Source organism: Engystomops pustulosus, chromosome 4 (assembly GCF_040894005.1).
Source record: "Engystomops pustulosus chromosome 4, aEngPut4.maternal, whole genome shotgun sequence".
Taxonomy (NCBI): domain Eukaryota; kingdom Metazoa; phylum Chordata; class Amphibia; order Anura; family Leptodactylidae; genus Engystomops; species Engystomops pustulosus.
In genome coordinates this window covers 91,088,554-91,115,499 of record NC_092414.1, presented here as the reverse complement: position 1 = coordinate 91,115,499, position 26,946 = coordinate 91,088,554, and the positions used below count along the sequence as shown (strand labels likewise).

At 38.2% G+C, this 26,946-nt stretch overlaps 1 protein-coding gene across 1 annotated transcript in view; it reads right to left on the bottom strand.

Moving 5' to 3' along the window:
- LGR5 (leucine rich repeat containing G protein-coupled receptor 5) overlaps positions 1 to 26,946 on the bottom strand; it is a 120,009-nt gene that overhangs the window by 71,002 nt on the left and 22,061 nt on the right. The window contains exon 3 of the mRNA XM_072146716.1: positions 6,330 to 6,401. Coding sequence (XP_072002817.1) covers positions 6,330 to 6,401 — 72 coding nt within the window. The remainder of the gene's footprint in view (positions 1 to 6,329; positions 6,402 to 26,946) is intronic.

The following is a 26,946-nucleotide window of genomic DNA, read 5'->3' as shown; positions in this document are numbered from 1 at the left end:
TCCATAACACCTACATATTAGAGCCGCTATAGGCATATGTTTTCACTTTTCTCCCTTGTTCTATGCAAGCACCTGCTCCCAATGTCTGCACAATGGTGATGAGGAACACAGAATCACTTGGCCGCTCTCCAGCTCTGCCCTACCTTTGTGTGAGCAGAACAAACTCTTTAATATCTCAAAAGAAAGTGGATATGCCCCCCTTTGAACAATGATCAACTGTTTTTGGCAGCATATCCTTTTGGCTTTCTTCATTAGACTTCACAGATACTCTGATTCGTTTAGTCAAGTTTTTTTTGTAGGCAACATTTCAAAGCTTGAGTTACTATCAGAAACACTCCTTGCCTGTTTCCACAGTCTTTATTTTCACTGCCATTCTTATCAGACAGGATATCTGCGCTTTGATTAAACACAGGAAACATAGACTTGTATAGAACCTGAGATGCTAACAAACAGGTACAATCCATTTCTGCCTCAAGGCCTGCAAAACAGTTTTCTGGAGTTAGTGTCACACCTGCTATTCAAGGTAGAAAGTAGAATACTGACCTAGTTTTCCTTTATATTCCTACTTGTAATACAACATCTAATATAAGAGCATTTCCTTAGCAGCTAGGTGGACAATCAATGGTTGCTAAAATGTTCTATTGTACTTCTATACTGTATATAGGAGCAGGATAATTCTAAGAATAACAAAAATAAAAATGAAGCCTATATTTGACATCCACATCACATCACTATTTGATGTATACTCCTCTTTATACAAGGGGATATTAGACAATACTATTACGTTCTACGCAGATACATCCTATTTTTGCCTTCCATTGTACCTACAGATGACCTACCCCAGGGAGACCTTCTTTTTAGTATATGCAGTAGCCACATGCACCTAATAGACTTTATACTATTTAAACCAATACACAATAAAAAAAGAAGTTATGAGAGTTGACCAATGCAAGACATTGTTTTCTCCACTTGTTATTTTTTCCACACCTATAAATTGCTTTCCTCTGAATGTTCCCAAACAATTTACTGTTTACTGTAATAAAGGCTCCAAATAATTATCATGTGTGTACAAAGTGTATACCAAATTCTATCATGTGGATCAAGTCATTAAGTGTCTGCCAGCTAAGAACTCTTCACTACCCGTCATCAAATGTATTTCACACCATCTCAGGTTTATTTATGACATCCCAAACCCTTAACTCAAGTTTTTTGCTCATCACAAATTATAATCACTTAATTATAGGTGTGGGTTCCCATCCAGCTCGTAGTAAACTTGCAGAACTCCATGACCTAGAAGATGTTAATGATACCACTGGAAGTCCTACTTTACCTTGAGAAGGAACAGCCTACTTCCAAAAATGATGGAACAAGAATAAGTCCAGCTACACCAAGGGCTTTTATAGAGATCAATGTTACAATACTACATGGATCAAGTTTCAGGGAAGAGCAAAGATCTGTTTGATGTCAAAACACTTTAACACACTCCTTTCAGATGTGATATCATTTTATATTTAATGTATATATTTATGTAACTGCTGATGCTTCACATTGCAGACACCCTTCACTCCCATATTTTACTATTGTAATACATTTTATTAATTTTCATTGGAAAATCTAAACATAGCTAAGTCATTGAAGAGGAAGAGGGACGTCGCCATTTTGATACAGGCGGAAGCAGCAGGAGAGCATGCGCCATACAGCAGGTCACTCAACTAACCAGATTACTGACATACATTTCCACCTATCACAGCATCCCTAGCAATCACATGTCCGATACCCATGGCCTTAAATAACCGGACATACCTCCTAGTTAAACACGCCTCCTGAGGAAGCAATAGGTGAAACGCGCGTCGGGGCGCGGGGTAGACAACAGCCATAGCAAGAAGGTAATAACCTGTACATTGTTTATTATGGAAATAGATGTTTCCTATCAGATGCACTGTTCAAAAATGTAGTATTGGCTTGTTGTAGATGGGCTGTTAAAGTCTCCCCCACTATCTTGGGATCATTTTTAGTCTTTATACAGATTTATGTTTGTATTGGTTTTAATATATATGAAATAAAGGTTTAGAATGTTTTTAAACAAATTTTTTCCGAGTTCCCCTTATTGTAGGGTGTTTGATTGGAGTTAGGGGGGAATTCATCCTAACTAAACTCAAGGACGCATTAAATTTGGGTTATATATATATATATATATATATATATATACATATATATATTTGATATACACAAATTCTGCTTACCTATTTTTCTACTTACACTCTGCTTACAAATTCTTGCTTAAAGGGAACCTGTCACCAGGAGCCCCATTTTTTGCACCTCCCCAGTCCATTCATACACGGCCAAAGTGTTTTTGTATTAAAAATTGGTTTTTACAGAAAAAAAGATATGTTATATTGAACCTTTCATTAGCCTCTGCTGTGTGACTAGGCAGTTGCCAAATAGGAGGGTCTGGAAAGGAGCAGTTCCCCCCCCCCCTTGGGGAACAGCTCCTCCATGTGACCTTTTCAAATATATGAAAACACCCATCACTGGGCTTAGCGACGCCCCCTGCTCCTCTACAGCCAATCCCGAAGTGAGGGGAGTTATTCATATATTTAAAAAGGTCACATGTTTCCCAAGGGTGGGGGGAACTGCTCCTTTTCAGCCCCTCCCAATAGGCAACTGCCTAGTCACACAGCAGATGCTAATGAAAGGTACAATATAACATATCTTTTTTTCTGTAAAACCTATTTTTTATACAAAAACACTTTGGCAGTGTATGTACTATGCTCTGTGGGGACTGGGGGAGTGCTAAAAATGGGTCTCCTAGTGACAGGTTCCCTTTAACAATAGTAAATGAAGATAGAAGATAGATGCTGCATTAGATGTACCTGTTCACGGCATAGACTATGCAGTGTAATGTGCTGTTTATTGTAGTGCAGCTAGGAGGCTGTCACAATCATATTACTTATCTGCTATTTTGGTTCTGAAAGCTTTTCCCTGATGCAAACAAAAAAACTGTGCTCAGACATAATTTTTTTTTACTGTAGACTGACAGGAAAATAAACTCTTACCATAACAGGCATTTGACTCTTGATAAGTCAAAAATAGAGCTACAAACGTGCCGAATCTTGGCTGTGAAAAACTGACATTTTCCTCTGTTCTTCATAGCCAAATTGTATTAGTCTGGCAATCCGTTCTTAGCGGATCCTCATAAATTATAGCCTCTAAGTAATCCATGAAAAACGGTTCCAGGACATGCTCTACTTTTTAATGGATCAATCACATGGTCCGTAAAAAAAAAATCGCCTTGACCATGATTCATTAAACAGTCATGTGCATCTGCATCAGTCTATCAGTTTTTGTATGAGGGCAGACTACATTTGTCTACAGTGCTTTATTTTTAAGTCCTTGCACTGACTTGTGTGGTTATGAAACTACAAATTCAGAGCTCCATATCCTGTGTAGCTTTCTTTTATATTTTTGCTTATATTTATTTAAATTTATACTTTTTAATGTATTTTTTTAATAAAAGTGCTGGATGCTGGAGTTTCCCTTAGATTGTATCTCATAAGGCAGAGACCATCCAGGGATTTGGAGCTGGACCAGGAGTAGGGGGTAAGACTGTGTATAATTTTGTGAAATTGTTTTACAACATTCTTTTTTACAACCCTTTTTTTTTTTTAGCAGAAAATACCTTAAAATGTGCATATGATATATCTCTATAAACAGGCCTGGAATTATTAATAACTCTTTGTTAAAGCAGATACATGAGCACTCCAGTGTTGACCACATTTGTTTCATATCCATATGTTAGAAACACATTTTCCATGTCAGTGCAGAAGAACATAAATCAGGGTTTCAAAAGATAATACTGTGTTTATACAACCTTATGTGCCATCATCTCTCACAGACTTGACAGGGGAGGAATAACTGTCAAGGATATTTCTTAAATGATTGTAGGAACAGGATCTGGAAACGCTGCTGCTTAACAACCCTATTTGTTTTCAGCCTCATTCCCTCTAGATTTTTCTGCTTTTTTTATTGACATTTGTTATAAAAGAAGTAATCAATCAACCCACCGTTTTTCAGACTCAACATGGTGCTAAACAATTTCTGTTCATATGGTTATACAAGTGGTCCCTTCTAAATGTCATACAGACAACTATTGATATATTGGGTCTGTTTGCTCCTCACTCCTTGGGAGATTTATCATGTATTTTAATCCAGTTTTCCTGTGATATATATGGTAAACATAAAAAATATTGGCGCACAGTTTTTTTTTGGTCAAAGCTTTTCTGAAAGTGCCCAACAGGTTTTAATCCTCCACAGTCCGAACACGTGTCATATTTAAAAAGCTTGGTAAAAACCAACACTGACATTCTGTTAAATGGGTGTGTAACCCTGAAGAATAAAATGAAATTCACTTTACAAATTTGCCACTTTAAAACACTCAGTCGATGCCACTCAAAGCAAGCTGACATCATGGCAAATCAAATGGCAATATAAACTAGTAGCTCTGATTAGGAGATATTGTGAAATGTATGATAGTTGCCATTAGATAATAACATGTGATTTCCCAATATGCAATTCTCTTGTGTATAAAAGAGCTCCAGTTGACAGCTATGGGAGAGGCACTGCTTAGCTTTTAGGGTAAGGATAGAAATTCTCCAAACCAGCTGTGGATTTTAGAGAGTCAATAGATGTTTCAATCCACTTCTGGGTTTAGCTTAAAAACTTGATTAAAAGCCTGAAAGTTGCTTATGAATGTGTGCATCCAGTACAAACTTACCCATATGTTGGTCCTATCCAAAGGAGTGAGCACATTGCGCTGAATGGGATACACAAATATGATGCAAGGACTCCCTGTCTGCCAGACGAACTACAGAGCTGACATTTTAACAGTTCTTACAGTACTGGCACTGCGGTTTAACAGCAGGCAGAGAGTACTTACATCATATTTTTGTCAGAAGTAAGGACTCTCTTTCTGTCCAGTCTGTGGGATCATGCAAACAAATTGGTCAGTTTCCATTTGTGCTCACATCTGCAGCTGGCCCAAGTCTGTTAAATAGTTCAAGATGTATATGCCAACAAAATCTTGGACCCACATTTATGAAATACAGTGCAAACTGTACTATGTGCCTGTGTAGTGTGCAGATAGTCCCAGTTTCAGGATTTCTGGTGCCCGTTCTTCATGAATCTGATGTTTTCAACACTGCTCCAACAGAGTGCACCTTTTTTTTGGTGCAACTTTATCATGTGGCATGCGACATGCTGCTGTCGGACTTTGCAGGGTAAATGTGGCGCATGGTCTGAATGAGTACAGGAATGCCCATTTCAGTGCATGCAGTTTGTCCTGAAAAGTATGTGCACAGTCAGACAGAAAACTGGCCCAGGGGCTTGAATAAATCTGGGCCATATCTCTCTCTAAAGTGAACTTGTCATATTTAAGTGCAGTCTTATCTACAGCCTGCATGGTAAGTATCAGTAGCAGCTGAGCTGATCTATAGCTTTGTTGGAAACATTGCTGCAATAGTCATAGTTTTTTATTTAAATGTCTTCCCAATATGTATTTACGGATCATGTGGGCAGTCCTAGGCAATTATTGGAGCTATCTCCGGGTGCCTGTGAATGCTCATTAAATAATATCAAGTCGTCAAACACTGACTACAAGGTGTCATTTGAGCAGAAACTTAAATCAAGAAATGACACGTTATCCAGAATGTGGCACACACACATCTACACATCAGTCTGTTAAGCTCCTCCTGTCCTACAGCGTGCTGCCTACAGTTAACATTGCAAATTTGTTTTGACAGGTTCCCTTTAAGGCATCTAGTAGTGCAAGCATGCTACATATTATCTCCGAAATGAGTAATAAAAATACGTGTGTGGATCTATATAAAATCACATTTATAGAGAGAAATTCTTTATTGAAAGAAATTAGTTTGAGTTAAGCTGTAATAAAACTTATGCTTCAGCGTTCATGACATAATCAAACCCAAACAACCGCTTTTCATTAGAACTTTACTGTCTATTTTAATAAACATGAGCAGTCATGAAATTTTTAATATCCTGCTGCTTAAGTATTTCCAAGAAACTTTCCAGTTTAGGTTTTAAACTTTAGATTTGCATGATTTAGCCACTGCTTGCGAAAACCTATCGTCCTGTCCCTCGTGTATTTTTTTTCTCTCTAGAAATCACAAGGATGTATTTTTGTTGAACAAATGTTTCCAATGTGTCCCCTCAGTGTGTCAGTGCTGACAGTTTCTGTAATTTTCTATTTCAGTCTCACAAAAATACAATAATGTAGGTCCATAAAACTGTAAACACTTGGAAAATATACTTACAGTTCCTCCAGATAATGTAAGGTGTGCAAGGTGCCAGAGGGCAGCTTGGTTATGTTGTTCATACTGAGATCACTGCAGGAAAAGAAATGAAATTGAGTTAGTAACTTACTCAAAATGCAACATTTTCACCAATTTGGCTCTCACATTACACTTGTAAGAAGTAAAATACTAATAGTTTCTGATTTGTTTGGTTTCTGAGATATAAGTCAATCATTCCGGGTGACTTTCCCTATGTGTTTGGGGATGTACAGAGTAACACACAGCGCCAGACAAATTAGGGTCCGTACCCAATTTGGCGGTTTGCACCCACAGACCTTGAGACAGAACATACTCTGCTGTTTGTGAACCGGGTCCGTATTTGGGTATAGTGCGCCAAGCTGCATGATAGACTGCTGAGCGGCCAATCAAGCAGCTTGCAGCCCCTTAGCAACCACAGGCATGTCCCCTGTAGGGATTCCAGTCATTAGCCAGGCTGGGCATGTGACCCTGCTTCATACTAGCAGGCTGATACATCCGCATGCCATTACAGAGGAGACAGTGTAGGGAGAGATTGCTGCTCCTTGTAGGGTCAATCACAGAGACAGGGGCAGTGATTGCACTTCTGAGGGCATTTGAAGAGAAGGCTGTTATTTTTACGGACAGGTGGAAATCAGAAATAAATGCCCTTATTAGGGCACTCTGAAGACCTGCATTAAGATACTGATAGGCTGCTGTAGTGCAGAGATATTCTTACTGCTTTTACAGCATTGTACAGCAATATATGGAAAGATGAGACTTGGGAATATTAGGAATATATTAGCTCCAGAAAAATCCTGAAGGTGTTGCTGACAGTGAATACTTTGCAGTAGTACATATATCTTAAATGAAATATCATTGAATACTTTTCAGTGCTCTGTATATCTTTAAAGAGGACCTGTCATAAAAAAGACACTAAAGTAAGCAGCCCCTAGCGTGCACCCATTTTTAGCAGTAATAAACAGCTAGTTTTATAAGAACCCTCCGATAAAGCTAGCAGACACTGCAGGGTAGTACAATAGGAATGCCAAAGCGCTGTTTCTCCCTTGGACCAATACTCTCACTCCATAGGCCAGCGGTGACCGCTGGGCTTCATGCGACAATCACCGCCTCCTAGTCTGGCTCCCTCAGACTATATATTAAAGGTGCTGTCAGCAAATACATTGAAAAAAAAAATTTTGCTTTGCCATTTTTTCTTTCATACTTTGATGTACATAGCTGTGTTGGTTGTCATTGTTTGCGAGATGAGCTGATGTTTTTATTGCTACCATTTTGATAACTTTTGCTAACAACCTTTTGATAACCTTTTATTAAATTTTGTATGTGATGCAAAATGGTGAACAAATTGAGTTTTGGACATTTGAACCCTACTTTCTGGTCTGAGGTTTACCACCTGGAAAACTATTATTATATTTTGATAAATTGGACATTTTGGGACACTGCGATACCTAACATGTTTATGATTTTATTTTTTTTATTTATTTTTATGTAAGTTCTAGGGAAGGGGGGTGATTTGAACTTTTATTTTTTTAATTTAAAACATTTTTTTTTACTAATTTTTAGACACTCCTTGGTACTTTAACTGTATAGATTCTGATTGCTACTACCATATACTGAAATACTACTGTGCATTATAGTGCATTATTTGGAGTATTTGCTATAGATCTGTGAAAGTGTGCCACTGACACAGAATTAAATATCTTCAGCAATGACAGGTCCTGGAGTCTTACAAAGCCATCAGGCTGTTATAGTAACTTATTGTCGCTCCACAATGATGTCATGGAGAGTGACGATCAATACAAATATGGGGGTGCCTCCGTCGCAATTAAAGGGTTGACACCCTGGTGCTAGTAGCGATCATGGGTGTTACCAGTTACTGGTCTGCTGCAATATGTGTTAAAATTTCGGTCCCCATTAATTTCAAAGGGGTTTATGGGGGAGATTTATCATTAGTCCTATGTAGCTCTTTGGCGTCTAATTGTTGCAAATTTTTTTTTCTTTTGCGCAAGTTTTTGCTAGTGTTTTTAGCGAAAAAAAACCCCAACACTAAAGTCACACAATGGAAAAAATACACCACAGAGTGTGCAACACCACATTTATCAACTGAGAATATTCAAAAGAACGCAAATTTTATCACAAAACTACACCACACAGGAGGTGGTGTATGTGGGTCCATTGCTACTACAGGTGCTACTATTTATCTCAAACTTGTTCAATTTTAACATTTTTGCTTAATTTTGAAGTTTTTGCTCAATTTTATGTTTGAGGTATCTGAGAATTTCTTGTGCAAAAACATTGCAAAGCAGAAATTGAATAGATGTTTAACATACGTGCGACTGGTACAGTCTATTCACATAGAGCACACACAGCTGATACTCACATCAGAAGGCATTAAACACTGCACATACACCGGACTATAAATCCGACTGGTGGAAACCTGCCAGTCTAACACATAGACAAGTGCTCAAAATCCTGCCTAATGATAAATCTCCCCATAGGTTTGGGTCAAGTTCATGATGAACAAAATTTTTCCTTGATATTCGGATGAATTTAACCAACTGTCCTCTATCCAGGACTCCATGTGCACACCATCACGGCCTAGACTGCTAACCCCTCATGAGTAAGTATGGCTAGCTCTGACCCTTATTATTATACATGATTTCCTATCTTATTATTTACAGTGTCTTCTTTCATTAACATATACACTCACCGTCCACTTTATTAGGTACACCATGCTAGTAACGGGTTGGACCCCCTTTTGCCTTCAGAACTGCCTCAATTCTTCATGGCATAGCAACAAGGTGCTGGAAGCATTCCTCAGAGATTTTGGTCCATATTGACATGATGGCATCACACAGTTGCCGCAGATTTGTCGGCTGCACATCCATGATGCGAATCTCCCGTTCCACCACATCCCAAAGATGCTCTATTGGATTGAGATCTGGTGACTGTGGAGGCCATTTGAGTACAGTGAACTCATTGTCATGTTCAAGAAACCAGTCTGAGATGATTCCAGCTTTATGACATGGCCCATTATCCTGCTGAAAGTAGTCATCAGATGTTGGGTACATTGTGGTCATAAAGGGATGGACATGGTCAGCAACAATACTCAGGTAGGCTGTGGCGTTGCAACGATGCTCAATTGGTACCAAGGGGCCCAAAGAGTGCCAAGAAAATATTCCCCACACCATGACACCACCACCACCAGCCTGAACCGTTGATACAAAGCAGGATGGATCCATGCTTTCATGTTGTTGATGCCAAATTCTGACCATACCATCCGAATGTCGCAGCAGAAATTGAGACTCATCAGACCAGGCAACGTTTTTCCAATCTTCTACTGTCCAAGTTCGATGAGCTTGTGCAAATTGTAGCCTCAGTTTCCTGTTCTTAGCTGAAAGGAGGGGCACCCGGTGTGGTCTTTTGCTGCTGTAGCCCATCTGCCTCAAAGTTCGACGTACTGTGCATTCAGAGATGCTCTTCTGCCTACCTTGGTTGTAACGGGTGGCAATTTGAGTCACTGTTGCCTTTCTATCAGCTCGAACCAGTCTGCCCATTCTCCTCTGACCTCTGGCATCAACAAAGCATTTCCGCCCACAGAACTGCCGCTCACTGGATGTTTTTTCTTTTTCGGACCATTCTCTGTAAACCCTAGAGATGGTTGTGCGTAAAAATCCCAGTAGATCAGCAGTTTCTGAAATACTCAGACCAGCCCTTCTGGCACCAACAACCATGCCACGTTGAAAGGCACTCAAATCACCTTTCTTCCCCATACTGATGCTCGGTTTGAACTGCAGGAGCTTGTCTTGACCATGTCTACATGCCTAAATGCACTGAGTTGCCGCCATGTGATTGGCTGATTAGAAATTAAGTGTTAACGAGCAGTTGGACAGGTGTACCTAATAAAGTGGCCGGTGAGTGTACATTGTCTAATATACAGTAGTTATTACATGAGTATAATCTCTGTTTTGGCCACTGTAAATAAAACAAACAACATTAAACATTTGTTAACTGTGAGCATCTGCACTATGACTGTGTGTCACATGTTGAAGGAAATGATTAATTTTATCCATTCTTATATCAATATGGAACTTTACAGACTCTGTGCTAGTGTTGTTTTGGAGTACTATTGTTTGGTACTGAATCAGTGTGTTAGGCCATAGTCTTACATCCATTCTGGTTCTGAATAGGTAATCTGTTCCAGTTTAAGACTGTCTGGTCTTACTTTACAGCTTCTATTTGTTGGCTTAGTTCATGCCACAACAGTTAGATGAAATTTCAGAGTAAAGGCACAGTTTTTGTCTCATACCATATGGTACTTTTTTAATGTGGTTAAATGCATTTTAGCTTTTGCACAAAAGCTGTGGTGCACTTCTTAGTCAATCTCCCATATTGTTTGTAAGGGACAACATGCTGCCTATCAACATGTGGGGGTTATTCATCAGGGCTTCTGCCTTATTGCTAGCTATTGCAATATTTTCCCCTTTCCGCCACTTCCTCACCAGTGGGGGTCATGGATAGGGCATAAAGAAGGGGGGCGTATGTTTATTTCTTTTCTAGGCAGGTGCCCATGACCCATTTTGCCTATTATACAGTATTGTAGTTTAGTAAGGTAAAACCTGGTGACAGGTTCTCTTAAAGTAAACATAACAGAAACAATTTCTATATTTTTTGGGGGTGGGGTCGAATTGTGACTTTAGCCATAATCTGAGTCTTGTTTCTTGTTCTCACTTTGGCATAGGAAAAGAACAACTCCTAGTTGTCCCCCATCCTCTTAGGATACGCTGAGGCAAGCAGGCAGGTGGCAGATTTGGGGTTCACTGTCCTTCCTGTCCTCCAGCGTCATCATTACACCATGTTTTCTTTTTAAAGTGATGCAGCACTACAATTCTTTATGAAATAAATTTCCTTGTTTAATTCAATTTTCGGCAGGTTTGTTTAGGTGACATTAAGTATGCAAGGTCATCTATAAAAAGGTAATGAAATAAGATCTTACTGTGGAGAATACTTCCTGATCGGGCTGCACAGTAGTTCCTGGCAGAGGAAACCACAAGTCATGTCTACAGGACTCAGTTGGGCCTGAATAGCTTCCATGTAGCTTGCAGTTCTTTCCCAATTTATTGGAAAGTTTCCCACAGTGTCTGCCTTGTAACTTAAGCAATAACTTCACGGCTCACACAAACCATTGTGATAAACCTCAGTAAAACATGCTGCTCAATCTGCGTTGTTTCCCTTATTAAATGTTTGCAACTTATGCTTCTAATGTGTCACAGTGATAGCTGCAGGCACCATAAAAACTTATTTAATAGGTAACCAATGAAAAATAATGCTCCTTTAGAAACACTTTTTCTGACAAATGTTGAGGAATAAAATGGTCATATTATGTTCATGCAAGGAAATGAGTTAGTCAAGGGAAAGTTAATCTGTAACCAAACCAAAACTACAAGTCTTTGAAACGTAAACTATGATTTGGAACGCGGAGAGTTGGCAACCAAGCCATGTCCTCTAAATTCTCTAAATTTCACTTAAAATATAAAGTGGAAGTACTCTTGCATTTGATTGTAACTCCCAACTACAGAACTGCACCTAACAAAGATGAATATTTTCCAGTACCACTTCTATGATGCTGCCAGGATAGTTCTTACACATTTTGTCAATGTAGCAGATTCTGTAGTCACTATTTCAACTGAATCTCTAAATTGGTACCAACATTATCTATGAGCAATGATACAGGCAGTCCCCAGACTTAAGTAATCCCTATTTACAAACAAATCCTAGTTTTAGTAAGAGTTTTATTGTTAATTTTTGTTACCGCGACATCCTGAAATTTCAAAAATCCAAATGTCACAGGGACAAAATAATTTTGCCCGGGCTTACGATTACAAAATATACCTATTCTGAGCTACAAAGAATTACAGTTCAACCTAAGAACAAATATACAGAACCCATCTTGTTCCTAACCAAGGGACAGTATGTGACATTATTTCTAGAAAATTTATTTTCAAAAAATTCTGATTCAGATTTTCTTATCTCTAAAGTATAAAAACCTAATATACACTTTTAAAAATATCTTAATCTTAAATATTTTATCCAAAATCAGATCATAACTGAACATATGGGTGGCGTTATGATAATTGCCAAGGCAAAGATATCAATTTTCTACCTCTATAAATGTGAACTTCCTAAATATCAGCTGGAGAAAGTTAATATTATCGCAGGAAAAGTCATTTGTAAATTAATATAATTCACACATGTACTGAGTATTAAATAAGCATATGCAAGTGCACATTTCAACCAATTACCTAAAATTGAGGGTCAAGGCTACTTTATTAGATGCATTTGTCCTTGGTGGATTTTACAAGCTATCAGATGGATCTAACGTCATTGCCAGATGTAAAGATATGTAACAATTTAGAGGCAGGAAATCTTGTCTGCACATATGTATTACACATTTCTTGTAAACACAAATCAGGAGCCATATTGAAAACTTTTCAGACCTGCTTTTTAGGGGGTCAATTATAGTACAAGATGTAGGACATCCAATTACAATGCTTTATGGTTCATATTAATATCAATGACTAGCCTAATCTTATTCCATCAATGCCAGCACGGTACATATGGTAGATATCATATGCATTATAGCAAAAAATCTTGCTAATAAACACAGCAAAAGAGTTTTATTCGTTTAAAATCTTCGAGAATATTTTTTATATAAATTGACTTACAATACTTGACAAGCAAAAGATATCAAGCACTATGCTTATGACACAGTTACAACACATGGTAAGCTAAACCTTACAACATGCTTACTGATAAACGCCCATGTAAGGCCATATTCAGTGAAAGGGATAAAGGATGTCCTCCAGGCAAGAAAGCTAGTTCTTATACAGGTTGCCTTGGGTTGCACTGTGATCATCACCAAGTAAATCCAGACACTCTCACCAATTAGATACAAAAGCTAGTGATATCAGATGTCCCTTGTCTTCTCTAGTGAAATCCAATATGACAACCACACCAAAAAAACTAAATAATTTTAAGAATGAGACCGATTTTGTGTTTTTGTGTTCTGTGAGAACTTTGTTCTGCTTTCAATTCGGATATACAATTGTTAGAGAACAATCTGAAATCATAGCCACACGCCCTCCTTTGACAAAAACTGGACATAATAGCCAGATCTATCCCATCCGGTGATAAAAATACATAAGAATAAATAAAAGTCTAAAGTAGATCCTGTGTTTTGTTTTTTTCGCCAGTTTAAGACGAACCCTCCCTTCCCAATTGACTTGCACAATAAACCGGAAAACAACTTGATGGATAGGTGACTTTATTATTGAATAGTGACAAGAACATCTACTTGCATGTTATAGTGTAAGACACTATACAAGCCTCAAGCACAAAACCTGAATCACAGAAAAAAGTCACACTTAGAACATACCAAGTTTTAATAAAATAGAAAAAAACACTTGTATGTCCACATTTTAATGGCACGTAAAAAGAACCTGCCATTTAAATTAACCGACCCAAAATAAATACTTCATTAAAAACTATGATTAAAAAGCATTGCCCTTATCCTTAAATGGTTCCTTTCCATGGGAGCAATGTTACAAAAATCTGTTTGTAAACTTACCTGATGTGAGTCCATCATAATAAGTGAGTCCTGCATAGTAAATTTTACTTGCATTGCCCTGCCTCCATGTTGCTGATTGACAGGTCACACTATTAGGATATGCTGCTGTGTGGAAAATTGTGAGAGAGCTCTCTTACATCATTGGTCCTGTTACATTTGCAACTTCTACCCCATGTGTGTATCTGATCACATGAAATTACAGTATGCCTGAGGAGGAATAGAGGACCATGAAAGCATTCTGTGATTTCATGTGACCAGTTACATACATAACGTAAACGTAACTGGGTAAAGGACCTTAGACGACACGACCATGGTCACATGACATTAAGTGCTGACTCCTGAGAAGAGGCATGGGAAATGGGGAAGAATATATGGGAGGGGCTGGCTGAGAAGGACACGCCCCATCTGATGCCAGCTAATATAAGATAAGGTTGATTTTTGGGCTTGTACGGGAAACAATTTTTAGCTAAAAGAAGGATGTCAGTTAGTTAATGGAAACCTGTCACTAACTGTATTTGTTAAAATGGGGTGACAGGTTCCCTTTAAAGGGACTCGATTTGGGCCAAATCCAGCTCATGGTGCTATACTCTCAAGCAAATGTGATGAAAAACTCTATTTTAATCTTGGCATGACTCTATTCCTATAAATGAAGATCAGCACATGTACTTAAAGGGAGTCTTCCTGCAGTTTTTCCATAGAAACAAAAGGAAAGAGAAAAATTACTCTGACCGGCGCTCCAAAGTTCTTTATTCATTCCTTCCGATTCAATATCTAGCAGGTCCATTACTTGGTGGCTAATTTTCTCTCACAAAACTTTGCACAACTCCACAGAACCTCCGACAATAATAGGTCACCATTCAGACCAACACCATCACGTTATTTAATCCTCCTTTCTTGCCATTTTTCCTTATAGCAAATCACTAGAAGAAATATGCGTATGAATAGCATAGTATGTTCTTAATATTTAAAATTTATTCAGATAAAATACTCACAAAATATCCTTAAAAATGTGCATATCAATGTACAAACAGAAAGCCAGTCTCACATGTCTGCAGAGAAACAAATAGTTTTGTTTTAACTTTGGGACTTTTATGGACCAGTCCTGAGCCGTTGTTAGCTTCTAAGGACCATGTATGCAACACATTAAGAAAGACTTTGATATTGACCATACAAAGCTGCATTGTTACATAGCAGCCCTAGTAGCAGCAGCAAGGATTCTAGAGGGCCCTGAAAACTATGGGAATCTTCTCAAACTGTTCTATTACCTCCCCTGAAGACTGCTATAGCAGTGAACTACAGATGATGGTAGGGACTGTACTGTGTACAGTGAAGTGGGCTTTCACAACAGTGCACCACAGTGCTGCAGGTCCAGCTACAATCCTGGAATATCCTGCTTTTTATCACAGCCCTGCTTCTACTAACAACATACACAAAGGTATAGTTACACGTATCTAGAGAGCGGCTAACAAATACTGCCCTCAGCTGTACATGGTAGACTCCCTTTGATACTCTCAAATCACAAGGAAGCAAATCCGTTGCAGTCTTCCTAGAATTATTCATCTGTTGTCTTTGTTTTGTCATGTAGCAATTCATTAACTTTAATTGACAATGCTACACAATCAAGAACTGAGCAGAGACAAAGTTCTACAAGGAACAATATATTCTTTATTCTGTAATCCAGATATATACATATCGCATGAGGAGATCTTTCACATGTAAATGGCAGACATCTTTGTGGATTTATTCTACACAATGGCCCACATAATCAAAAACAGTGCACTGGACTAGGTACAGTTTGCCTGAAGAGTCTGCAGGGTGCGCCAGATTCATGAATCTGCACAATTCTGTGGGACACTGCATGATAAATGTGGCGCACAGTCCGACTGTGCCCTATTCAGTGCAGAATTTTGTGTTGCGTCAGGTATAGTGCAGCTTTATAAATACAAATGCAAGCAGTTTGCACTGAAACGAATGTGCAAAGCCAGTAAGCCAGTGAGAAAACTGACGCAGGGGCTTTAATAAATGTGGGCAATGTAATTGGAGCAAATCATGAATCTGGCGCTCTCTGCACACTACACAGAATCTGGCGCTCCCTTGAACATTGAACATGCACCTTGGGGTGTGCAACAAACTTCTGTTGTACTCTGCATGATAAATGTGGTGCACAGTCTGACTGTGTATTGGACCACGGACCATCTCAGTGACGAAATTTGTGTTGCATGAAGCATTGTTCATCCACGGCACAAAAGGGTCGTGCGCGACACATATGTGGTGCGGGAACTTTTTAAATGCATTTGCTAGCAGTTTGCACATGAACAAATGTGAAAAGTCTACCAGAAAACTGACGCAAGGACCTTGGTAAATGGGTCCCAATAACTTCCAATGCATTGTAAACCACCCATTTCAAAAGTAAAGTGTTAAATGTCGAGCTAGAGTTTGCTATATGAGTAAGGCTGTTCTATGTTTTTTTTATTTGCATTAATTCGTTCATTGTGATGAACTGTTACTGAATATCCTAAAAATGTTTTTTTTTAATCTGTTACATCTAGGGTATACTTTAGTTATATAGACATATCATTTTCATACAGCCATTGCTTGTGGTGGTCTCATCCCCATTCAGTACATACTATAGCTCCTTGTAAACATGTGGAGACATATAGTACAAATGTGTTTGCCACAACCAGCACTGAATGTACGATCCTACTGAAAGTAGTTTCTAGAGGAGATTTAATAAGTCTTGTTCATCTGGGGTAATGAAACAGCCCCACCATATATCTAATATACTACATGTAATACGTTGTACTTTTATATTGGCCTTTCTTCTTACAAAATAATGGTATTCTGGGATTATGAAATAATCCGTTCCCATATGTTTTGTTGCAATAAAGACAAGACGTTAATAAAATTCCTGATACAGTACAAGATCGGGAACCTCTATGATGCACCAGACAGGGTTGCCCATTCAATACATTAATTATTTTCTTGCTTTCATACTAACAATATTTATTATTAGTAGTAACTTTTCAATGAAAACACATCCTTTAAGGGATGTAATATGAATGTCCCCTGGAGGTTTTTTAACATATTTATAGGTTGCAGCATGAATGAAAAATCTTTTAAAATCTTTTGTAGGATGCATTCAGGCAACCCCGCCTCCATCAATCAGCTAAAAACACCTCACGCAGTCAGGCAACCCCGTCTCTTGCAGTCAGTTTGCTCTGCCTGCTCAATGCATCTGGTGTTGCAAGGTTCCCTCCTAGATCTCCACATCCAAGGGGCAGGGCTGGGATGCATGACAGGTACTGTGCAGATGCATGAAGTGGGCAGAGCAAACTCACTTCAGAAGGCGGGGTTACCTGACTGCAGGAGGCGGGATTACCTGACTGCAGGAGACAGGTTTGTCTGTCTGCATTGTACAAAAGAATAAAACATGATTTTTCTTTCATGCTGCAACCTAGAAATATGATAAAAATACCTCCTGTGGAAGTACATATTACAGAAGAACATATTGCCTGTGGGCTTGGGGAGGTGGGGGGGGGGGGTTAGTATGGTGACAGGTTCTCTTTAAATTCATGTTTGAATACATTAAAAGGTTAGTTACGGAAGAATAAAAAAAGTGCCATTATTGGTTCTATCCCATTTCCAAGTGCATGCACCTAAGTGCTTTGTCTTATAGAAGACTTTTGGAATGAACCTGAATTCCTTCCATTTGGCATTTATTTAATGTTTTCTAGACTTTGATAGCAACAGCATATCCAAAGACGTCTTGTAAAACTGTCGGACTCTGCAGAGGATTGCTCAGGTTACCTTTTGTAAAATCCATTATAAAGAAAAGGGAAGAAAAAAACTTCCTTTGAACATGAAAGACTATTTGCATCAAAGAGTTAGTGGGGCTCAGCAGACGTATGATCTGTTTGCAAAGCAAACACCACCTAACTGGTTAATCTTCAGGAAACTTTTTTTTTATTCAGTTGAGCCAAGACTCCAGCAGAGGGAGCAGGCAAACAATTAAGAAGAAGAAAGGAAGGATCATAGGGTAAATAAAGGGAAGCACGGGAGAAACAAAACCCTGAACTTTACTGACAAAATAGGAAAGGTTCTGCAGGTTGAAATTACAAATAGGTTTTTTTATGCATATTATATCACACTTTGTTAGTTTGAGTTTGTTTTCTATTTTAAATAAATATCAGTATCACAACATATTATCTACTCAATCTATTAAATCAGAGTTGTCACCACTCCTGAAAAGTTTACGTTTACAAATAATTGTTTAACCCATACAATAAAAATACAGGAGCATCATTTTCACAATTTTTACTTGTTCCGTTATCTTTACAGAAACATCTTTGAAATCTGTATTTTACCAGTAGTAGGCGTTTCTTCACACGGTGACATTGACCAATCAGTTGACAGTGCCAGACAGTAGACCAAATTTATTAAAGTGTTTGCGCCAGTTTTCTGTTCGACTTTGCACTTAAAAGAATGTGCAAACTGCTTGTATATGTATTTATAAAGTGTCTGCGCCAGTTTTTTGGCACGACTGAACTGTGTCAGACAAGACAGAAAAACGTGGGGCGTGTCAGTTGGAGATTTTACCAATTCTGCAGCAAGAATAAAGTGCACCACACTTTGAGAGCGCCAGTTAAATGAAGACCCGGCGCCAGTTTTAATGAATCTGGCGCACTCTGCACACTCCACAGGTAAACTGCACATAATACTGACTGCACTAGTTTTCATAAATGTGGTCCAATGACTGGACACACACCTTTGTCAAGAATAATAATATTACAAAAGTTTCATTTTCTATAATTTCTCAATGAATGATAAAAGGACAGCAAAACCTAGAGTTGATTTTAAAAAATGCAGCAGAATTGTTAGTATATACAAATGCATAGTGTTCTTAAGCTAATGGGTAGTATTGTAGTAATTTTGGAAGAAGAATAGACATACCCAGACCCTTCTTCTCCCCTTCAAGTCCAATGGCATCAAACATTAGTTTCCTATATCTTCTGTTATCCTGATGTGTTCAGTTCAGTCCAATATAGAAGTCTTAAAGTCCCTGTTTGCTGCCTTACTCTGTTAAAGCTGTTCTCTCTATCAATGGACTCTATTAAAATCTATGGGGCTGTATACACAGTCAATACAGATTGCAATCAAGTGATATGGAGGAAGTGGTTGTACAAATTGTGGAAGCTTCAGTAGAAACAGAACATCAGATTAAATACAACAAAGAAAATCAGACTATAACTGTTCTTCTAAATTATTGGGCATTAAATTATGTATTTCCAGACAAATTAAAAGGATGGAAGCAATGTCAAGGTTGATCAAACCCCCATAGTGTATGTGACAATTGTATGTTCAATCACTAGATTAAGCTGACAGATAAATGCTTTGGACTGAATTTTTGCATTGGTCATTTCCTTATTATATGCAACATTCAAATAGTCTTTAATAAAATGCTTCAGTTTTTTTAGTGCCAGTTTTTTAATTGTCCATTACCTTGCTAGTTGTTCTGATGGTTCTGAGCTAGATCCAATGGCACACCAATCCTATATTGGCCTTCTCTGCTCTATACAGCCACATTCTGTGTAGCTTGTTCTAGACTTTAGATTATTGTGTAGCACATCACATGACATTTGGCCATTTCATCAGGACATTTAGAACTCATGTATAGACAATTCATTTGTGCTTGACCTGAGGCCACCACTTGAAGTATATTGGCTGCTTCTAGTGATAACTCAAATAGTTTATCCAAAAACAATTAAATTAAGATAAATGCATAATATTTCCAAACAATTGTTAGTTTAAATTTGTCCAGGTGGACAGGAGATATAGTCTCCTGTGGCGTCACAAATATCCTTATATTCAGTAAAGTTCTCCAAAAGAAGCCAAAGTCTGTTAAACCCTGGGCTGAGTTAAGAATGGTGGTATGGGATTCAACATTGACTGGATCTGATGCTTGGGAAATGTGGTGCAAAAGAACTGCTGTACACATCATCTTATTTTCTTGCAGATTTAAGGCAGTTTTACTGCCTTATAACGTTATTTCTCTGGGAAATGGGAAAAAAAAGTAATAAAGAAATCCTCAGCATTAATGCCTGTTGTCACAAGTTAATGGAGATTCCCCATGGGCTATGAATGGAAGAATCAATATTATATGGAAAAGTCTTTAAAAGATTTTCCATGTCAAACGTGTAAACAAATTTTATTTCATTCTTACCAAGCCCTTCCTTGTTTTTACTATAATGTTCAATAGTCAAATGTTTTTTCAAGATCTACAAACAGCCAGGTAATACATCAAAAGGTTCAGTTTGGACTGCTTAGGCACGCACACTAACTTAATATCCTAATGCCATTTATCTTAAGAATCCTCAACTCACCCAAACCTCCAGGCAATTTAATTTTATAATATATCTATAAAATTCTCAAACAGTTTACATAAGACACTACAATACCTAATCCATGTATAGGTCTAGGTCTTCTGAAGGGTGCCTTTATTCGTCCTCTTCCTGAGCCTAATCAGTCGTCACTTGTTTTGTAGTCAATAGTATTCCCTGAATAGGTAAACATATATGCAATATCTGCTGCACCCTTCTATGAGGTCTCATCAGCTCTGTAAATACATCAATTATGCTGATGATGCTAGACATCTCGCGGTGGATGCTAGACATCCACTAGTGATGGACAGCGCTGGGATCAAGATAAAGAGGAGCAGAGGTGAGTATTTGTTTTTTTGTTTTTTCAGTGGTCATTTTTCTTTATTACATTTCCAATGTATTTGCAAAGTTTTACTTTTTTCAATTTTTTTCTTCCTTAGTCTTTACATTTATAGGATTAAAGTGTTTTCAATAAATAAGTAAAAAAATGACTGTAATATTCTATGAATCAAGGTCTAGTCAATCCATTCACTTGAACAATAGAGCACTGGCAGTTTCTAGAAAAGAATGCCCTTTGCCTTTTTTCTCCAGCCACACGTTACAAAAACCAGCACTTGGAAGTAGGGCTGTGAAAGAAGACTGCAGCAGAGATTCTTTAAAGTTTCCCATATTCTACAGTGGGAGGACACTTTCCTTCAAGACCTTCAATGACATATTGATGGCATTGAAGGTTAAAATGGTTTTCGTCAACCATCAGTAAACCTTTAAAACTGTTTCGGCAAATAGCTGAACCTTGAGACTTTGCTTTTCCCATTAATCTGTACGTACTTCCACTGAAAAGTTTTTCAGCAGCAGAATAATGCCGCCATTAATAGGCCCGTTCAGAAAGAATACTTTAGCATTCTTCTTGTGTACATAGCCATTTCACTAGTGGCATTCATGTGATGTTATTTCAACTTGAAGGCATAGCTACAAACAAGACATTCTGCAACAAAAGCCTGGAAGGGTCATTCTACTGCAAATTAGTAAGACCTGGCACCTCCATTTGTCTTGTCTTGTTATTTGATTTTAACTAAAGCAATCAACTAAAACAGAAATTTTTAATGAATGGCTTCCACATGAACATTTGTACTTCTTTTCTATCCAAATAATTCCCTGATTGGAGCCAGTAGCATGTTTTACTAACTTACAATTTCTTTTTGTTAAACTGATGACCCTGTAAAGATTATGTTTTATCATTTCGGAAGATTTAAAAAAGATGTGTTTTCCAAACTGAAAACATACATGCCACATTAAGAACAGATATAATGAAAACTGAATGTAAGGAAATCCTGACAAATGTTTCCTCCCTGACTGTATGATCATGTCACTAACAGCTGAATGAAGATCCAACAACAATAGGCCTACAGGGGATTTAGTAGCTGATGGACATCTCAAAGTCGACTAGTGTTGAAGGACAATGACCATCTTTGGTACTGCATAGCCTGACAGTGTATTTGGTAACAAAGGTTTATAGGATCCTCCACACTAAATAGGGTTAACTGCAGATCCAGACATAACTAGCTTTAGGCTGTTTAACATCTAAATCAGTAAGATGCTCTCTATGTAATTTATATGATATAATATTATAATATTTTATCATAAAATACATTATATGGAGAGAAAATTCTGTCTCTTTCTAAAATACTTTAGAAACTACCACAAGCCACACTACTATTAGTATTAAGGTTTATTTTGCAAAGTATTTTACCTAATGACATATATTGTCATATGTGAACTGAAGACAGGCATAGCTTATGGCCTCAAGTGGCTGCATGTCACAACTTCCGCCAATGGTATGTCACCAGTCCTTTACTTTAATAGATCTGAGCCCTATCAGTGTGCTGTCTGTCTTCTTCACAAACCTCACATATGTAGTTCCATCATAGAAGCATATTATTAGAACTTGATACTACATTTTGACAAAATACACTGTATTTAACTGTAGAATGTGCTGATTTTGGAGGGCGAGCCACAACCATCTAATGTGTATGGAGAGCACGAGACTTCCAATGAGCTCAGATGTTGAGAGAGATAAGGTCCAAGAAATTGGATTTCAGCTGCCCAATTCTTTTGTTCTTGAGATAGAGAAGCCATTGAGAGACCTGTCTGACAATATCCCATCTCCTACCATTCACAAGATTTGCACTTCCCAGCTAAGCCAAGCTTGCATATGTATTGGGAGAACAAGTGAGATGGCTGCTGGCCGAATTAGCAATTGATTGGCTGCCATCTTTTGAAAACTTTAATATGGCATAACTTAGACACATGCAACTGTCAATATTTTAATAAACCAGCCAATGGTAGAAAATGATAACTGTTTAAGGCTCTATGTCTGGTTCCAGTTAGGGTTCAGTATGGGACAGGGTTCTCATGTGGAGGCAGGGATCCCTGAAGCATAATGCACAGTGTCCAAGATGGTAAATATTGCTGACATATGGACCAAGTATTCTGGCTTTACAAATTCTTTGGAACTATGCACTGGTGTTGATATATACTCAGGCTGCAGGAGTGAGTATATATTCACCAAGCCATGATAAGTAACAATTACTATTGTACACTGTACTCTATTATAACTAAAATACCCAATATCAGTTGTTGGTTACCAAGAACAGCTGACTGGATTTGTCTTGCTTTCCTTTGCTTTTTTCAACAACAATGGCCTCAGAGGATCCAAAAAGCAATAGGCTTTGCTCTTACCACCCCAATCCCTGCTCTCTTTTATGACCCTCTCTTTAAGACACATAAAAGCATTGGACTGCTAATTACTTTGATCCGGCATATAAGAAAATTAGTTTATCTTCCTGATCAAAGCAAATTACACAGATCATGGCTGATTAGAATGCAACAGTAAAATCTCCATACTTTTTTCTATTCCATTGCCTTTTCTCTCAGAAACAGGGCTTGTGTCAAATATGTAGGTATTTCCCACGGCCAGGCCGGACTCTGCCTCCGACAAGCTCTGCCTTTGAGACAATGGTGCTTACACAGACACTAAAGTTCTTTAGTTCAGTCATTGTATGAGCAGAGCACTGGTAACCCTTCGCCAGCATTTGATGGAACATCTAGATTTACATATTTCTCTAATTGCATTTCTTGAATGTGAGTAAGATTTATCTGAGCAGAGTTAAATGCTTTCTTTCTTCTCTCACCAGCACACAGAAAACTGCCTAGGAACTGTGCAATCTCTTGCAGATTCTCCATGTATATCTCTTCATTTAGAAGGGCGCAATCTTTTACTTTTTTCTCTAAGGGTTTTGTGAGGGTACAGACAGGTGGCTGGAAAAAATAAACATTTCCCTCTACCTTTCTACCTTTAGAATAATGATTTGCTTTTACTGTGTTAGAGACATGGGGCCATTATATTTTATATGAGAAAAATTCTCCCTTAGTTGTTGCCATTGCATGCCATAAAAAGCCCACAAAAATTGCCCTCTTCAGAATTCTTATGGCCATGGCATGTGTGCAGTGACTGAGAAGATGTGATGTAGATTAACCCAATCTTTATTTATGGTCAATTACTAGAAATTAATAGTAAAACGTACATTTAGCTGTATTTAGCACAACCTTGTCAGCTGCCTATTTGGAAATAAAATGGTTGGCTTTTTCCACCTCCTTGGGCACAATACAAAACATCTATTGAGTGTTCCTTTTTACTTCAGCTGCCGACTTTTAACAAACCAACCAAGCGGAATAACAATGCAGCTGCAACATTTTATGGTATTTCTGCAAGTCTTCTTCCTAGACTGAAGGTGTTAATTAGGAATGAAAGAATCAGGCTCTCTCACCAGCTATTCACTGGCTTCTGCAGGTTTCACAGGGACAAGCCTCTTGTAAATGGGCAGAGTTCTTATTTGCCATAGCAGTAACTCTTCTTTAGGATCTTTCTTCAGCATGTTTAAGTCATGGTAAAATTTCACAATGTCATTCTTGTAGGTTACAGAATCATAATATATAAATATGTACAGAGGGAAATATCACTATTTCATTTAAATATCCACATTTAAAGGGCATTCTAAATATTTCTGAGTCAAACTTTAGTTCAGAAAATGATATACACTGGAGATCAAAATTAGAGAACAACACACAATAAGAGCAATCAAAGAACAGGAAGAGGTAGAGATCGGCACTCTAGGCTTTCTAAAACATCAATCTTCTTTATTCAAAAATCCATAAAAATATACAAGGTGGTCATAGTGCATGGTCCACATGGTCTTATGGACTATGCACTATGACCACCTTGTATATTTTTATGGATTTTTGAATAAAGAAGATTGATATTTTAGAAAGCCTGGAGTGCCGATCTCTACCTCTTCCTGCTCTTTGATTACTTCGGGCCGTTCCGCCAAGCCCACTTTGAGATACGTGCACCGGACTCCACAGAGGTGTTCCCTACGGCTTTTCAAGGTCCACGTGAGTGAGCGGCATGCTCTAAGTGTTGTTGCACACAATAAGAGCACATAAGAATCGTGAGATCTAATTAACTGCCGAAGGAGCTCAGAGACAGAATTGTGGAAAGGTACATATCTGGGCAAGGTTACAAAAGAATTTCTGCAGACCTCAAGGTTCCAAAGAGCACAGAGGACTCGATAATCCTTAAATGGAAAAAGTTGGGGTTACCACAACTCTTCCTCAACTTAGATGTGTAGCCAAACTTAACAAGGTAAAGGTAAACTGAGAAAGGTAAAAAAGAACCCCAAGATCACTGTGGCTAAGTTGCAGAGTAGCAGTGCTGTAGGGAGATGGGAGAAATTTCCTGAAAAAGTGTGCCAATGGAAGCCATTCCTCAGTGCAAGGCATATGAAAGCCCACATATAGTTTGCCAAAAACACATGATGGACTCCCAGACTATGAGAATTAAGATTCTCTGGTCTGATAAGATAAAGATTGAACTGTTTGGTGTTAATTCTAAGCAATATATGTCGAGAAAACCAGGCACTGCTTATCACCTGCCAAATACAATCCCAACAGTGACACATGATGGTGTTGACATTATACTATGGGGGTGTTTATCAGCTGCAGGGACATGATGACTGTTGCAATTGAAGGAAAAATGAATGTGGTCAACTACAGAGCTATCCTGGATGAAAATCTCTTCCAGAGTGCTCTGGACCTCCAACTGGACCAAAAGTTCTCCTTCCAACAAAACAATGACCCTAAGCACACAGCTAAAATAGCAAAGCTGTGGTTTCAAACCAACTTTGTGACAATTGTTGATTGACCAAACCAATTAAGCATCTCTAGAGATACTTGAAAATGGCTGTCCCCCAACATTCACTATCCAACCTGAGGGAACTGGAGAGGGACGAGGATCCCCAAATCCACATGTAAAAAATGTGTTGCATCATTCCCAAGAAGACTCATAGCTCACAAGGTGCTTCTACTCAATACTGAGCAAAGGGTTTTTTCTGTGATGCAGAGTGTACATTAAAGAGCAAAAAAATGACAGCATTGAAACAAAATAGGAGATACTCTTTAAGAGTATGGTGAAACCCTGATTTTGTAAAATTATTATTTAAATTATATTATAAAATTTAGAGTGTGCTTTATGGCTATTTCACTCAATCTACTTCTAGAATTCTCCAAGGTTTAAATTTCATGATTAAATTATTTCAAGATACTGTCCAAACTGTTAGTAAAACTACAGTATTGTATCTCTATAACCTAAAGTATAAAGCAGTCCTTTCATGTTGCTGTTTCTGGACGACATAGATCTCACACTTGTATGGCTCAAAGAGGGCAAGTTTCATCTGATAAATGTAATTGCTGAATGAATGCTTTTAATCGGATCTGTTTATTTATGCATACATAAATAATATTTGATCCTTCTCTGTGGTATCATACAACCAAAAGGTAACAGCATGAAGTCATTACCTTTAGACTTGAAAGCAGAAAATAAAGTTATGAAGTTATCACCAGTGGGAATTAGTCAAGCTTGCTAGCGTTCTCAGCAAGAGGCCCTATAGCACGCAGCACAAGCACTGCCAAAACACATTACTGCAGCCCTTGTAAGAGGCTCAGAAGCTCTGCTTGTTGATTTAATGTTAACAAACTGAATGGACATCTGAGGCTACCTGCCGAGTATATGAAACGAAAAAACAAATGAAGTCACTCTGAATAACTGTCAAAAATGTAAATTATAATAGACATGCAGGAAACAATCACCGTGCCACAATAACGGGGGAAAATCTCCATCTCAGAATTGCCATTTTGAAGTGATTGCTTCATAAGAAGATGAAAAAAAATGTGTTACTCTCCAGAAACATTCATACTCTTGTCTGTGGATAGGTTGAAGAATTAAGGTTTAATGGAAGTCAACCAGTAGGAAAAAATTTTAAAACATTGAAAATACTTACCTACGCTTCTCTTTATCTTGATCCTGTCACTTGTCTTCACTAGTGTTGACACACTGGAATCACCTAAAAAAGGACTTCTGAAAAGCTGACCAGAGCGCGGGACCAAGATGTCCGGCGTTCCAGACTGTTAATTATGCACTCCGTCACCTTGCTGGGAGAGGGAGGTGACATCACGTGAGAGGTGGGAATTCACGCCTCCTGTG